At 68.9% G+C, this 13,394-nt stretch overlaps 2 protein-coding genes across 12 annotated transcripts; both read right to left on the bottom strand.

Moving 5' to 3' along the window:
• Window positions 1-214: 214 nt before the first annotated feature.
• TAGLN (transgelin) lies at window positions 215-3,257 on the bottom strand. Its single transcript, XM_068916904.1, has 5 exons — window positions 3,016-3,257; window positions 1,668-1,867; window positions 1,384-1,561; window positions 1,197-1,299; window positions 215-938 (listed from the first exon to the last, which is right to left on the bottom strand). Exons 2-5 carry the CDS (start codon window positions 1,845-1,847, stop codon window positions 797-799), a joined length of 603 nt encoding a protein of 200 aa, XP_068773005.1. The 5' UTR covers window positions 1,848-1,867; window positions 3,016-3,257; the 3' UTR covers window positions 215-796.
• Window positions 3,258-4,217: 960 nt separating this feature from the next.
• SIDT2 (SID1 transmembrane family member 2) lies at window positions 4,218-13,126 on the bottom strand. Of its 11 annotated transcripts, none has more exons than XR_011135924.1 (28): window positions 12,932-13,126; window positions 12,323-12,444; window positions 11,992-12,156; window positions 11,781-11,826; window positions 11,514-11,615; window positions 11,333-11,416; window positions 10,946-11,045; window positions 10,685-10,750; window positions 10,482-10,575; window positions 10,151-10,209; window positions 9,645-9,656; window positions 9,382-9,453; window positions 9,220-9,294; window positions 8,832-8,894; window positions 8,124-8,245; window positions 7,842-7,915; window positions 7,658-7,724; window positions 7,427-7,500; window positions 7,130-7,253; window positions 6,910-7,027; window positions 6,693-6,829; window positions 6,460-6,584; window positions 6,233-6,309; window positions 5,960-6,006; window positions 5,529-5,634; window positions 5,270-5,380; window positions 5,078-5,191; window positions 4,218-4,986 (listed from the first exon to the last, which is right to left on the bottom strand). XR_011135924.1 is itself a non-coding variant. In XM_068916917.1 (28 exons), exons 1-28 carry the CDS (start codon window positions 13,106-13,108, stop codon window positions 4,924-4,926), a joined length of 2,580 nt encoding a protein of 859 aa, XP_068773018.1. In that variant the 5' UTR covers window positions 13,109-13,126; the 3' UTR covers window positions 4,218-4,923. The 11 variants fall into 11 exon arrangements, 9 of the variants coding, with proteins under 9 accessions (XP_068773018.1, XP_068773015.1, XP_068773021.1 ...); XM_068916917.1 differs by having other exon boundaries at window positions 6,460-6,568; XR_011135923.1 differs by having other exon boundaries at window positions 9,220-9,453.
• Window positions 13,127-13,394: the final 268 nt, after the last annotated feature.

Raw genomic sequence — 13,394 nt, 5'->3', positions numbered from 1 at the left:
GCCCGAGCAGCGTTTACAGACAGCAGCATGACCGGCCCGGGCTCTGCTGGTCCCCGGCCTGCAAACTCCGTCCCTGCTGTGCCCAGAGGGAGAGGGGCTTCGGCTCTGCCAGAGCCCACGCGGGCTGCGCTGGGGGCTGCGCCTCGCCGCGCGCCCGGCACCCGCCGCGCGGGGCCAGCTAAGGAGAACGCGAGGAAACCTCAGCACGCCGTGCTAGAGTAGTAACCTTTTAATTTTGACATGAAGTACAAAACTGAGGCCAATTTTCTTTTCTCCCCGTTTGCAAGGATCTCTGCAAGAGTGGCGCTGGGCTCGTGCGGGGCTGCGGGCAGGCGGGGTGGCTCCGAGTGCTGGGGCGCGAGTGCCCTTCCCACCGGCCTTCCCAGGGAAGGGTGCGGGGCACCCGAGGGTGCCCGCAAGCGCGGCGCGGCGCAGCGGGAGCAGGACCGGCTCGCGGCGGGGCTCGCGGGAGCGAAGCGGGGAGCGTGCGAGGCCGGAGAGGAAAGGGCGCCCGGGACGCAGAGCGAGCGGGGCTGGGCACGGCGGAGCGGCCCCGACGCCGCCCGCGTCGCCGCGTGGGCTGCTGCTCGGTGCGTGCTGCCGGTTGCTGCGCTGCCGGGGCGCTTAGGCTGGCTGACTTTTTGTTTTAAATAAATACCAATCGGTGAGGGGCTGGTGTAACCGCCGGCGCGCCAGCGGCTGCGGCCCGCTGGGCTGGAGGGAGCGAAGGCGGCGGTCCTGGCTGGGGCGGCTCTCCCGGCGGCGGGCGGGCTGGGGGCGGCGGGCGAGGGGCTGCCTAGCTGATGATCTGCCGGGGCCGGCCGTAGCTCATCCCCGCCTGTGACGCCCCCTTGTTGCTGCCCATCTGTAAGCCGATGACGTTCTTGCCCTCCTTCAGCTGGCTCTCGGTGAACTCGCGCTTGTGCTCCTGCGCTTTCCTGCGGGCCGGAGGCAGAGGCCATGCGGCGCCGGCCCCCGCCGCCAGCCTCCCGGGGCGCCCGCTGCCCGGCTCGCCCCACCCAGGGAGGGCACCGAAGCGGCCCGACCACAAGCGGCACGTCCTCATGCAAACGTGCCCGGGTTTTGCCACCGTGGGGAGGGGAAAGCCCCAGCCCCGACCCCCCTGCGGGGAGAGATCAGCGACCGGCCAGGCCAGCGCAGGGCCACGGGGGTCCCGGCACCCGCTGCCCACTTACTTCATGAACCAGTTGGGGTCCCCGTGGTAGTGGCCGTCGTTCTTGGTCACCGCCAGGCTCCCCAGGGCCACCAGTGTCCTCTGCACGGCCGCCATGTCCTTGGCTGCGGACGGATGAGGCGCGTGAGCGCGGCACCGGCCGCCCCGACCCCCCGCCCGCAGCCCCGCGCCCGGGACGCCCCGCGCACCTTCGAAGAGGTCGACGGTCTGGAACATGTCTGTCTTGACGACGCCGTAGTCCTCGGCGGCCTTGAGGAACTGGGAGATCTGCTCCATCTGCTTGAAGACCATGGTGGGGGGGGAGTCGGGGATCTTGACGGGCTTGGAGCCGTCGGGGTAGAGGCTGTTCACCAGCTGGCTCAGCACCTGCCGGCGGAGGAGAGCTGGGCTCGCGCTGGCGCCCACCCCGGCCGCCCTGGGAGCCGACCGGCGGGCACGGCGGGCACGGCGGGCGCCCGGCCCCAGCACTTACGATGCCGTTCTTCAGCCAGACCTGGAAGCCCAGGCGGCCCCGCTCGGGGCGGCCCACCGCCGCCCCGCACTGCGCCACGATCCACTCCACCAGGCGGTCCTCCAGCTCCTCGTCGTACTTCTTCTCGATCTTGGACTGCACGTCCCGGCTCATGCCGTAGGCTGGGCCCTTGTTGGCCATGGCTGCGGCGGGCGGGAGACCTGGCAGCGAGCGGCAAGAGGCCCCTGAGGCTGGCGGCCGGGCTGCCGAGACCCCGCGGCCGCCCCTCCCGGCACCCCTGCCCCGGGGCGCAGCGCCCGGGACGTCCTCCTCCCATCCCCGCAGCAGCCTCCCCGCCGGGCGACGGCTCGCCAGCCACGTTTGGGGGGCTGCGATCCCCGCGGCGTGCCTGCCGGACGGCCCCGTCCCCGCAGCGGTGCCTTGTCCCCACCCTGCCGGTCTGGGTGCGCGGGGGAGCTGCCTCATCCGTCCCCTGCCTGCTCAGCCCCCCGCCAGGTCCTCGGCTGCCGCAAACACCCGCAGGTCTCTGCACAGCTCCTCCGGCAGCCAGCTCGCCGGCTGCACTGCCCCGACCGCCGGGCACGTCCAGCCCGGCTGCTGCAGGACAGCTGCTGAGACCTGGCACAGCTCAGTGCAGTGGAGGGCGCTGCCCGCTGTGACGGCAGCACTGCCAGGCCCCGCAAGCACCCCGGTGGGGGATGCACGGGGAAGTGCTGGCCAGTCGGTCGGCAGCTGCAGCAGGGTCTGGGTGCGACGGCCCCTCCGATACCCCGGAGCCAGGGCTGCCCTCGGAGGGCTGGCCAAGGTCCAGCACCGGCGGGGGGCAGTGGCCGCCCCACCGCAGCCTCCCACTCCGGCGCCACCACCAGCCTTCAGCCCCTCGCGCACCCTGCTCGGCCACGGGACGGCTACGGTCGGCCCAAGTGCCCCGCGGGAGAGGCAGAAACGCGCCTGGCATCTACCCAGGGAGCGGGCTGGGAAGCCCAGGGCGCCGGCGCTGCCCGTCAGCCTGGCGAGCAGCAAGCCGCCGAGCCCCAGCGGCAGCCGGGAGCGGGGCTGGGGCAGAGCCCAGCGCGGCCCCCCTGGCTCCGGGGCCCTGCTCGCAGCTGAGTCGGCCGCAGCGGGGGGCTGGACCCGGCCTGGGGGGATCCCAAGGCAGGGGGAGCCCAGCCCTGCAGCGCTGGCCCTGGGGACTTGGGGTGCAGCATCCCCATCCCAGGGCAGCAGCATCCCGTCCTGGAGCGCAGCATCCCATCCCGGCACACAGCGTCCCCGTCCTAGGCAGCAGCATCCCCGTCCCGGGACGCAGCACCCGGCCCCGGCGCCGCCCCCCCGCAGCAGGACTCACAAGCAGCTGCTCGCAGAGCCGAGGGGTGATGCTCTGCGCGGGAGCCAGCAAACTGCACAGTTAGGAGGGCGGCCCTGTGCTAAAAGGCCGGCGCGGCGGACAGTGATGTCAGCGCGTCCCGCGGGCCGGCCCCCCCATCCCTCCCTCGCCGGGCGCGCCAGCCCCGCAGCGCGCCCGGCGCTCCGGCCCAGGCACCATATTTGGGGAAAGACTCCGAAAGCCGGTGACTAAGGCCTGTGCCCGGAGCATTCCCCGCATGCCTCAGCCGCGGCCGCTCTGGGGGCAGGCGCGAAGGGGGCCCCGGGCTCTGATGAAGTAAGTCCTTTTATAGCCAGGCGCTCGGCAGGGCGGGGGGAGCCGCGGAGGTTTTCTGCCCTGACTTCATGGCTGGTTTTCCCGTGTGCTCATTGCCGGGGGTCGGTGGGGCTGGGGTGGCCGGGGGACGAGGGCGCCCCGGGGAGCAGCCTGCCTCCGCGCCAGCTCGCTGCCGCGCAGCCTGGCCCGCAGGCTGGCCGACAGCAAACCACCCGGGGCTGGCCCAGGCAAAGCGGCGAGGCCACGGGCCAGGGCAGCGGTCCAAAGCTGTGCCCAGGGCTTTTGCTCCATCCCGTCGCAGCCGGGCACCACCGCTGGCTGGCGAACCAGGGCATGGTGAGGCACGAGGCCCCAGGCTGGGCTGCCCCAGGGATGCTGAGCCCCGGCCCAGGGACCTCGTGTCCTTGGCCACCGCGCCGCGGCCCAGCCCTTGCGCAGGCGGCAGCTCGCTCCCGGGCACCAGACCACCCCAGGCTCGCCCTCCGCCACCGAGGGCTGCTAACCTTGCCGCCGGGCAGACGGGGCCAGCGAGCTGCTCCAGATCCCCACTGCCAGCAGCCCTGCAGCTGGGAGGTGATGCCATGAGAGCGGGTCCAGGGCTGCCACCCCACCAGGGTGGCGCTGGGAGCAGCAGCACTGCAGCCCACGGCTGTGTTCAGCCCCTCCGGCCTCCTTAATCCCGCCAAGCCTTCGTTCAGAGGAGCTCGGAGAGGTGGCGAGCACGGCTGACACCCAGCGGCGGCCGGCCTGGCGGGGCAGAGGGGCTCCCGGGTGCGTGCAGGGCCACGGAGGGCACGGCCGTGGCCTCGGGGCGCAGGGCAGCCGGGCGGCCGCCCCGCGGGGGGCTCCTGGGCGCCCTCGTGCGAGACAGCAGCAGGAGGCTCCAGTAAAGTGCAGACAGACACTTTAATGCATATCACTTCCCAGCAGGACCATTCATAGAAAACACATGGCAGCTTTGTTCAGCGGACGGGTGAATAAAAAAACAGTTGCAAACGCCATCCGGAGGTTGAAAGAGAAGATGCTCCGGCTCCTCCCGCAAGCCTCCTCGGCCCTCCGCCCGGCCGGCTCCGGGGCGGCCCTGGGCAGCAGGCGTCCGCAGGGCCACAGCCAGGGCACGCAGGAGCCGCAAACGAGCCCAACGCGTGCCCCCCCCACCCCACCTCTCCAAAAACTCTACTAGGCACTGAAGAGAGCCCCGCAGGCGCGTGCACGCGGGGCCCGGGCAGCAGCACCACATGCCCTGCCTGGCAGGCAGCCCTGTGCCGGGCGCTGGGCACGCTGCCCCTGCAGCGCAGGGGTGGTTGGCAAGGCACGGCGCCGGCCCCGGCGGCACCTCCTCCTGCGGAAAGGCCGGAGCACGGACACACAGCACCACCGCCTTTTCCAGGGGCATCTGGCACCCAGGATGGACGCCGTGGCGGCAGGGAGGGGGACGGAGTGGTGTCTGGCGGGACCCCCAGCACAAGCATCCCTCCCTGCAGGAGGGGACCCTGCGGCACCTGGCAGAGTAGCGGAGCGGCAGGACCCCGGCGTCCCGGCGTGCTCAGAGCCTCTCCCGCCGGGCCCCCTGGCTGGAGGCCCCCGCACAGCCTAGAAGACATAGATCTTGTCCCGCTGGACACAGTCCAAGTCGTCGTCCAGCGTCAGCAGCACCTGGGGGGAGACGTAGGGTCGGAGGGGGCCGTGGGCAGGGCGGCGGGCTGGGAAGCGGGAGCGGAGGGCAGGGACGGCTGCCGGCACCTACCAGGAAGGAGCCGAACATGGCCACGGAGGAGAGGAAGTGCCAGATGTCGTGGTCGTCAAAGAAGTCGAGCAGGATGCAGTCACGGTTATGCTCCCGGGACTCGGCCGGCGTTTTCTGTCCGGGGAAGCACAGCGGTCACAGTGGCGGCCCTGCGGCTACCCTCTGCGCCGCACCGCCCTCCTGCCCGCTTACCTGCCAGGTGCTGAGCCCCTGGAAGAAGAAGAAGAGGGCGAAGCCCCAGACCACGGAGGTGCTGATAATGCAGAGCAGGGGGATGAGCTTGATGCGTTCGCCGCTGCGGAGCTGGGGGAGAGGCGGGGGTCAACGCGCCTGCTGGCAGCCCCCAGGCCTGTGTCCCTCCCAAAGGGCCCCACAGTGCCCGTCACCACCCTGCCCTCCCGCCCAGCGCCCCGACAAGCCCGCCCAGGGGCCGGGGAGGCTTCGCCCGCACCTTCATGATGATGTAGAAGGCAAAGTAGAGGAGGAGGTTGCAGATGCCGATGGCCAGCAGGTAGGAAGCGAAGTCATTGGGGCGCACAATGAGGCCATAGGCAGCACTGGGGAGGCAGCAAGAGGCAGCAGGGTCAGCTCAGCCCAGGGCGTCCCCCTGCCCGTCGCACTCCCACACCCCACTGTCCCTTTTGGGGACTGCTGCTCCCCAGGACATCAGGGAGGCCCGGGGTGCTGCGACTACAGGGGGGCATCTGCTGCGCGTGGCTCACAGCTGTCACGAGCTGAGTACTCTCAGCCCAGCCCTGCCCTGGCTGAGGGGCCTGCAGGGGAGGGCTGAGAGGAGCAGGGCAGGGGCAGCAGCAGGGCTCGAGGAGGCAGTGCAGGGCACTCTCTCAAGCTGGCCTTGTACGCTGCCCGCTCCACACTTACAGCGACCAGTTGATGATGTTTCCCATGACCAAGAGCACCATTCGATCCTGCAAAAGGAAATGGGAGGGTGAGGGGGCGGAGCCCTGCGCGGGCAGCCGGCCGCTTTTGGGAGGGAGCTCTGCAAAGCAGCGTCTCAGCACAGCCCCTCTCCTGGGCTGGTGTCGCGGGCGAGCTCAGTGGCAGCAAGCCCCAACCCAGGACAGGGCTGGCCAGGCGTCCCCAAAGTCGCAGAGGAGCAAAGGTCCTTTCCCTGCGCCAGGCGCAATCACTCACCACGTACATGGGCCCACTGCACTGCCGGACGCAGTCCGTGTACAGCACGTGCACGATCCGGCGCAGGATGCCCGAGTCTGCAGGGAGAGACAGGGAGGCAGAGCTGGTGGGGCCGCCGGACAGAGTCCCTGTGCCGTGCGGAGGAGGAGGACAGGGGGCTCATCCCCCCTCACTGCCCGTCTGCCTGGCAGCAGCCCACCCCACAGAGCCCCAGCCACAGCCCTCACCCAGCTTCCAGCGCCCCATGTAGTAGAGCTGGGTGCTCAGCAGCAGGGTGGCCGTGATGTGGATGATAGAGAAGACGATCCAGAAGGCCGTGTTGCCTTTGCCGAAGACCTGGGGGGAGAGTGGGCTGAGCCAAGCACAGCCCCGGCGCAGCGCACGTGGAGGCGGTGGCTTGCAGCAGCCTGGGGCAAGCGGCCACCAACACCAGCCCATCCTATGCCCCAGCTGCGCTCACCACGCCAACGACAGAGAAGAAGATGACGATGGCCAGGCAGGCGTAGGCGCTGTAGGCGCTGGCGTTGATGTCTGGGTGGCGCTTCTGGTAGAGCTTCAGCATGCAGAGCCCGGCGATCATGTACATGAAGGAGGTGTCTGCGGGAGCGGGAGCGCTGAGCGGGGCTGCTGGAGGCAGCTGAGGCGCAAGCAGCTAGGGGGTCCAGGGCAGCACTTACCAAACTGGAAGTTGGTGTAGTTGGGGCAGACGTGATAGCAGGCGCTGAGCAGCCCCTCCATCATGAGGGCAGTGCCCATGGCATAGAAGAGCCCAAAGTGCTTGGGGATGCCACACTCCTGCGGGGCAACAGAGGAGGGGAAGAGGCACCTGCAGTGCACGCCGCCAGGGGTGAGAGCCCTCCCCGGGGAAGGGGAGCCCTGCAGCAGCGCGTCCCTTACCAGGGCATGTGTGTCGCTGCGCATGAGTGCCCGGTTGTAGTTGATCTCCCGCTGCAGGATGATGAGCAGGAAGAGCAAGCCCAGCAGGATGTAGCCCAGGTTGCTGAGGATGTTGTTGAAGGCGCTGGCAGGAGGCAGTGTGGCCCGTCACACCACGGGGCAGACATCCACCCACAGCCTGCCTTGGCCCCCTCTCCCTCCCTGGGCTGCCCCATTCCCATCCCGGGCATGAAGGGGAGCCTCGGCCGTCATGCGCTGCCTGCCTCCCGGCCGTGCCTGCCTCCCGGCCGTGCCTACCTGAGGTTCCCCAGTGGGTGGGCGCACAGAAAGTTGTAGTAGCAGATGTCCTGGTTGCCAGTGACGTTCACCACCTGCATGCAGGGGCACAGTAAGAGCAGGAGGCAGCAGGGCCCTGCTAGGGCCCCACGGCAGAGCGCAGTCATCCTGCGGGATGCCCAGGGACAGGGCACGTTGCCAGCGCAGCCGTCCCTGGGCAGGGGCTGGAGAGGGACCCGGGGCCCCACTTACCGTCTGGTAGGTGATGACAAGCTGGATGACAGGGAGTGCATAGAAGACAGCAATGGTGGCGATGTTCCTGGGAGAGGCAGGGCAGCGTCAGCAGCGTCCCCACGTGCCCTGCCACAGGACCACGGGACGGGCACCGATGGGATGCCGGCCCAGGTCCTCCCGCCCACCTGCATCCCCTCCTCACCAGAAGTAGATCTGGTATTTCTTCCGCAGGACCCGCTTGTCCTTCCGTGCCAGGTCGGCCACATAGAGGTATTGCTGAAAAAAAAAGGAGAGGCAGGGTCAGAGGGGTCCAGACCTAACCCACAGGACCAGCTCGGCCCCACCAGCACATCCTGGGCTGGCACAGGCAACCCAGGCTCAGTGCGAGCTTTCCCCGGGACCCATCAAACACCAGCGCTGCCCTGCGATAGAGGTGTTTCTCCCCACTGCACTCCCCCACGGCCCAGCCTAGGCAGGGACGCACCTTGGTGCGGATGACGTTCTTGTCGTAGTTGATGTCGGCCAGCGTGTCGTAGTCGTCCTCCTCCACAGAGCTGAGTGAGTCCAGGCGGGGCCGGCTGGCCACGTTCTCCAGTGACCGGTCCCCTGGGACCGAGCAGGGGGACGTCAGTGGTGCCACGGGCTCGTCCATCCTGCCAGCCCGAGCCCTCCCCTGCTCGCTCCCACCCCGCAGCCCCGTCCGCGTTCGGCTATGCCTGCAGACCTCAATCACTCAAGAATTATGCCAGCACCTCCCTTCCGACTCGCCCCACGGATGGGCCACAGCTGAGTGCAGAGGGATGCAGCTCACGCCCAGGGATGGCACAAGGCACTGACCACTGTGCACTGAGCTGCACCACATGCTGCTGCTGGGCAGACTGCAGCCCCAGGCACTGGCTTTGCTCTGCAGGTGCAATGAATGTGCTGGGCCATGCATGGCTGGGCTGGTGCATTGCGCTCGTGCCCCTGTGCTTGCCAAGGGATGGGCTGCTGGGTTCGCCCCACAGAGGTAGGGCCCGTTTCCCCACCCTGGGGCAGAGGCGGGCCAGCGGCTCTCCTTGCCTCACTCCTGGCAGGGGAAAAGGGAGCACAGCTGCTAAGGGCATGCCTGGGTCTGCATCCCCGGGAGCAAAGCCTGGGGTAGGGCAGATTGGATTGATTAGAGCCCTCTCTGCGCAGTACCAACATCTACCCATAGCAATGCACAGCTGCCTCATCTGGGCGGTGGGAACGCGTCGCTTGAACTGGTCCTGCCCTTTAAAGGAAAGTAAGAGTTATTGGAGCAGGACGGGGCACAGAGCCCTGCTCTCGGGCACCCTGGGAGCTTCCCTGGCACATCTCTCCTCTGCCAGCTGGGAAGGCCCAACTCGAGACCCTGCTACGGGCCCGCAACGTGGGCAAGGCTGGCGGGGGGGTCCTCTTTCCAGATGGGGGCGAGGGGCTGAGCAGAGTCCTCCCAGCAGCATCGCTCCCTGTTAGCCGCCCCCACGCAACATCATCAAGGGAGCCTCGCGCTGCCTGGATGCTGGGCTCCCCATGGCCATGCCGGCTGAGCAGCACGCTGCTGCCTCAGGACTCACCCGCGTATCCGTAGGAGACTTCTGTGGAGCCCATGCTGTCCGTGATGCCCTCAGTGCTGGCGCTGGAGCCGTTCTCTGCAGGGACAGTCAGACGGGGGGGCAATGCTGTGTGCCTGCTGGCCCCGGCAGGCAGAGATGCAGAGGAGGGCATTCCGCACTCACCGAAGGAGCCGTAACCATAGCTGTCGTAGGGGGCATGCCCCAGGAAGGAGTCGGGGATGCTCCGGCTGTGCCCTGCAAGACAGGAGGGGACCCTCAGCCCCATCAGCTGGTGGCAGCTGCCCACACACCTGGTGTCAGGGCAAGCATGGGGAGTGGTGCCTCAGCCCCAGCAGCGGTACGCGCAGGCTGTGCTGCGGAGATGTGGGAGGCATGGACACGGGAAGGAGCGTGCAGCCAAGGAGATGGCAAATGCTGGTGCTTACCCAATAAAGACGCTGGGGGGAGGGGGGGGCCCCAGAGACCCATGCAAAGAGAGAAGGAGAGAGAGACTTGGTCAGACACCCCAGCCACAGTCACGTCAACCCCGAGGGGCAAAGCCCAAACCCCAGGACATTCCTGTCCTTCCTCCTCAGCGCTCCACGGGAAAGGGTCTTTCACGGTGACCAGGGCTGGCCCTCCGCCACCTCGCTAGGAGCACACCGGGCCGAGCGAGACACACTGCTCTGCCGGCATCGCTGCTGGAGCAGCGGGCTGGCGAGGAGCGCTCTGCCCAGGGAAATGCCATAGGGCATTGGGGTGCAATCTGCACAATGCCAGAGGACAAGCGGGGCTCAGGACAACAGCGGGGAAAACCCTGCATAACAGAGGGCTTGGCACAGGGCTAGAGAGGGCAAAATAACCCCCAAATCCCCCTAGTGGACCATCCCACCAGACACCTCCCTGTGCCCTCAGCAGCCCCCACTGCAGGTGGCTGCCTCCAACCCCTCACCTGTGTCCAGCGTGGGCGAGTCCATGGCCGCCAGGAGCCCCTTCTTCCTCTGCTGCTGGCTGCCAAAGGAAGCACTTGTGAGCACGGAGCTGCAGAGTGGTTGCGGTGCGGGGAGCCAGGGGTGTCTGGGTGGCGCAGGCTCCAGCATTGCCCCGTTTCGTGAGGGGGGCACAGGGACAGTGCCGCCAGGCAAGCATTGCTGCGAGCACGGCAGGGAGGGCACAGCACCCGCGGGCTCAGCCCAGGGGGGACAGGGTGGCCGGCCCTGCGCTGGGCCGCCGGAGTTGTCACCGCTCAGGCCCATGGCGGAGAGTGGCACATGGGAGCTCACCAGCAGCTCTCCCAGCAGGCAATGAGCAGCGTGATGACGTAGAAGGAGAAGAAGACGCCCAGGCAGAAGAGCACGCTGCTCACATAGGCCTCCGCTGCGGAGAGAGCCGGGACGAGCCCTCAGGGCGAGCGGCAGCCGAGGGAAACGGTCTCGGGGCTCCCCAGCCGGGATGGCCCCTCAAGCAATCTCCCACCCCGGCTTACAGGTTATGGCAGGTGATACCACCACCTCCAGTGTCTTCTGCCGGTTGCCTTGATCTATTGGTTCATCTGGAAGAACAAAAGGGCAGTGATCACTCTGCTGGCTCAGGGGAGCTTGCTAGGCCAGGGGAGTCCTCTCTCATCCCTGGTGTGGGCTCAGTCCTCTGTGGACACCGTTCCTCATCCCAGCCCCTGTGGAAAAGGACCTGCTCGTGGGCAGGTGCTTCCCCCGACCCCACGCCCCACGAGGGTGCCCGGGGGTACCTTTGGAGAAGGGGTAGTAGGGCAGGGCTCCTCCGCACGCCTCGTCCTCGGTCTTCACCACCACCACCACGTAGAAGCTGTTGCTGGGGAAATCCTTCTTCTGTGGTGCCCGTCCCCGAGGGCAAGAGAGGAGGGTCAGTAGAGCAGAGCCTGGGGTCCCCCACACTGCCCTGAGCAGCCAGGATGCACGCGGGCCCCGAGGCTCCCTGCGGGACTGGGGGAGTGAGGTGGACCCGCGCAGCCCGGGCTGTGGGGCCGGCAGGCGGGCTGCCAGCCAGCCCCGATGCACTGCTGCAACACAGCACTCAGCCCTGCGGCAGTAACATCTGCAGCCTCTGCTAATTGGCGCTACCCGACACCAGCTGCCAGCGTCGGCGCGAGCCCCACCTGCACTGTGATGGCTGCCTTCTTCGTCATGGTCTGGTACATCCCGATGAAGGCCACGTTGTTGTCCAAGTCGTAGACGGGGCACTGCGGGAAGCGGAGGGAATGGACCCATCAGCCCCACCGAGCATCATGGGGTGTGCGCGCTGGCCGAGGCCAGCATGACCTGGCTGCCCAAACCTACCAGGATGTCCTGGATGGAGATGACAGAGCAGGGAAAAGCCATGGCTGAGGTCACTTTCACAATCACCGAGTCCACTCCCTCGGAGAACTCGTACTTGAAGTACTGGGAGGAGGAAGGGCATGTTATACCACAGCGACTGCGCTCTCCTCCCTGGGGCAGGCCCCGAGCGCACCCGCCTCCCCTGGGTCACGCCAGCCTCCTGGCGAGCAGCACCCCAGTCCAGCCATGACGCTGCGCTCAGCCCTCCCCTAGCTGCCAGCCCCTCACCTGCGGCTGGGCTGCCGTTGCGTTGAAGCTGAACCGTTCGTCCGTTCTGCAGAGAGAAAAGGATCAGCGCTAGCGAGGGGGATGCTCCTGGTGCCCTGCCTGCCCCGCTGCAGGAGCAGGGCATACTTCCCGCACTGGGAAGGTGGTGGGCAGGGGGATCAGAGACCCAGGAGATGGGGCACTGGGCACGCCGCAGCTTTGCTGCCCTCACCGCAGCACAAAGTTCTCCACGCGGGTGACTCGCAGCTTGTAGGAGGTGTTCCTCAGGGACAGGGTGGACACGTCCACGTAGAAGTGCTGCGTCTCCAGCTCCATCTTGGTCTGGGGCTGGCAGAGCGTGCGGCTCACGTCCTGGTACTGGTACTTCCGCTGGTACCTGCGGGGGCAAGCAGAGAGCCCCAGCCGCCGGGGCCAGGGAACCGGCTGTGCTGCGCCTCGGCTCGCGCCCGGCCCGACCCTCTGCTCCGCAGGCCGGGGCGGCCAGGAGCTCTGCCCCGGCCGCGGCGGCGTGGGCGCAGCTCTCCAGCCCTACCGATACTCACAGGCCCCGGAGCACCAGCGGCACCTGAAACGAGACCACCGCCTCTTTCTGCCTCACCACGAACAGGACGGGCATGTCATTCTGCTTGGACAGGACGTTCACGGACACCCGGACGCCTTCCGTCTGCAAGGAAAAGGCAGCAGCTTTGGCCGAGCAGGACCAGACGGGCCAGCTTGTCCCAGACGGGCGGACTTTGCTCAGCCCCCGCCTGGAGACAGACACGCTGGCCCTCGCTGCACAGGACATCTCCCCGCAGGGCAAGGGACACGGGGTGCCGCCGTCCCCGAGGCGGGAGCCACGCGCCTGGCACCGCTCTCGCCCGGCGCAGGCGTGCCGTGCCGTGCACGGGGCCGCCGGCCAGCTCACCCGCGAGGGATAACACAAGTCGTACGGCCTTGCCGCCCCGAACCTGCCGGGACCCCGAACCCCAGGCGGCGTGAGCCGGGAGGGGCAGGCTGGCGTCCACCTCCCTCCGCTGGCGGCGGTACCGCGGCGGGCGGGAAGGGAGAGCGGGCTCAGCCTCGCCCCCGGCCCCAGACCCACGGCGGCCAGCCGGCCGGGCTGCGCGAGGGGGGACCGGAGAGCGGCCGGGCGCCTGCCGCCGGCTCACCCTGTTGCGGGCGACGGTGTGGTTGAAGGCGTAGATGTTGAGCAGGTTGCCGGTCACCAAGCCCTCGTAGGTCCTGTCGAACTCGGCCTCTTTCTGCTCCACCTCGGCGGCGCCCCCCGGCAGGGCCAGCAGCAGGCCCAGGGCCCAGGCCAGCGCGGCGCCCCCGGCCGCCGCCATCCTGCCCGCGCCGCCGCCGCCGCCCGCCTCAGCCCGGCCGCGCCCGGCGGCCCTGCCCCATGGCCGCGGCCCCCGGGCCGGGCTCTGCTCCGCTCCCGGCGGGGCCGCCGCCGCCCCCCGGGCCGGGCCGGGCCGGGCTCCGCTCCGCTCCGCTCCCGGCGGGGCCGCCGCCGCCCCTGCTCCGCCGCTCGGATGCTCCCGCCCGGGGCCCGACGGCACCGGCAGCCCCGGATACTTTGTATCGCCCCGAACTGCAACACGGCGGCAGTAAACACGGGGCCGGCGG

Source organism: Struthio camelus, chromosome 22 (genome assembly GCF_040807025.1).
Source record: "Struthio camelus isolate bStrCam1 chromosome 22, bStrCam1.hap1, whole genome shotgun sequence".
In the NCBI taxonomy this organism is placed as follows: Eukaryota; Metazoa; Chordata; class Aves; order Struthioniformes; family Struthionidae; genus Struthio; species Struthio camelus.
Note: the sequence above shows the minus strand (reverse complement) of the source record. Positions and strands in the feature narration are given on the sequence as shown.

What these genes read in the sequence shown, in the direction of transcription:
- TAGLN (XM_068916904.1), bottom strand. Translation starts at nt 1,847, where the DNA reads ATGGCCAACAAGGGCCCAGCCTACGGCATGAGCCGGGACGTGCAGTCC. An exon ending in TCTGGCTGAAGAACGGCATC is followed by an intron (nt 1,562 to 1,667) that starts GTAAGTGCTGGG and finishes CTCCGCCGGCAG; the next exon opens with GTGCTGAGCCAGCTGGTGAA. An exon ending in GACCGTCGACCTCTTCGAAG is followed by an intron (nt 1,300 to 1,383) that starts GTGCGCGGGGCG and finishes ATCCGTCCGCAG; the next exon opens with CCAAGGACATGGCGGCCGTG.
- SIDT2 (XM_068916914.1), bottom strand. Translation starts at nt 13,108, where the DNA reads ATGGCGGCGGCCGGGGGCGCCGCGCTGGCCTGGGCCCTGGGCCTGCTG. An exon ending in TCTCCATCCAGGACATCCTG is followed by an intron (nt 11,417 to 11,513) that starts GTAGGTTTGGGC and finishes CGCTTCCCGCAG; the next exon opens with TGCCCCGTCTACGACTTGGA. An exon ending in AGGGGCTCAGCACCTGGCAG is followed by an intron (nt 5,192 to 5,269) that starts GTAAGCGGGCAG and finishes TTCCCCGGACAG; the next exon opens with AAAACGCCGGCCGAGTCCCG.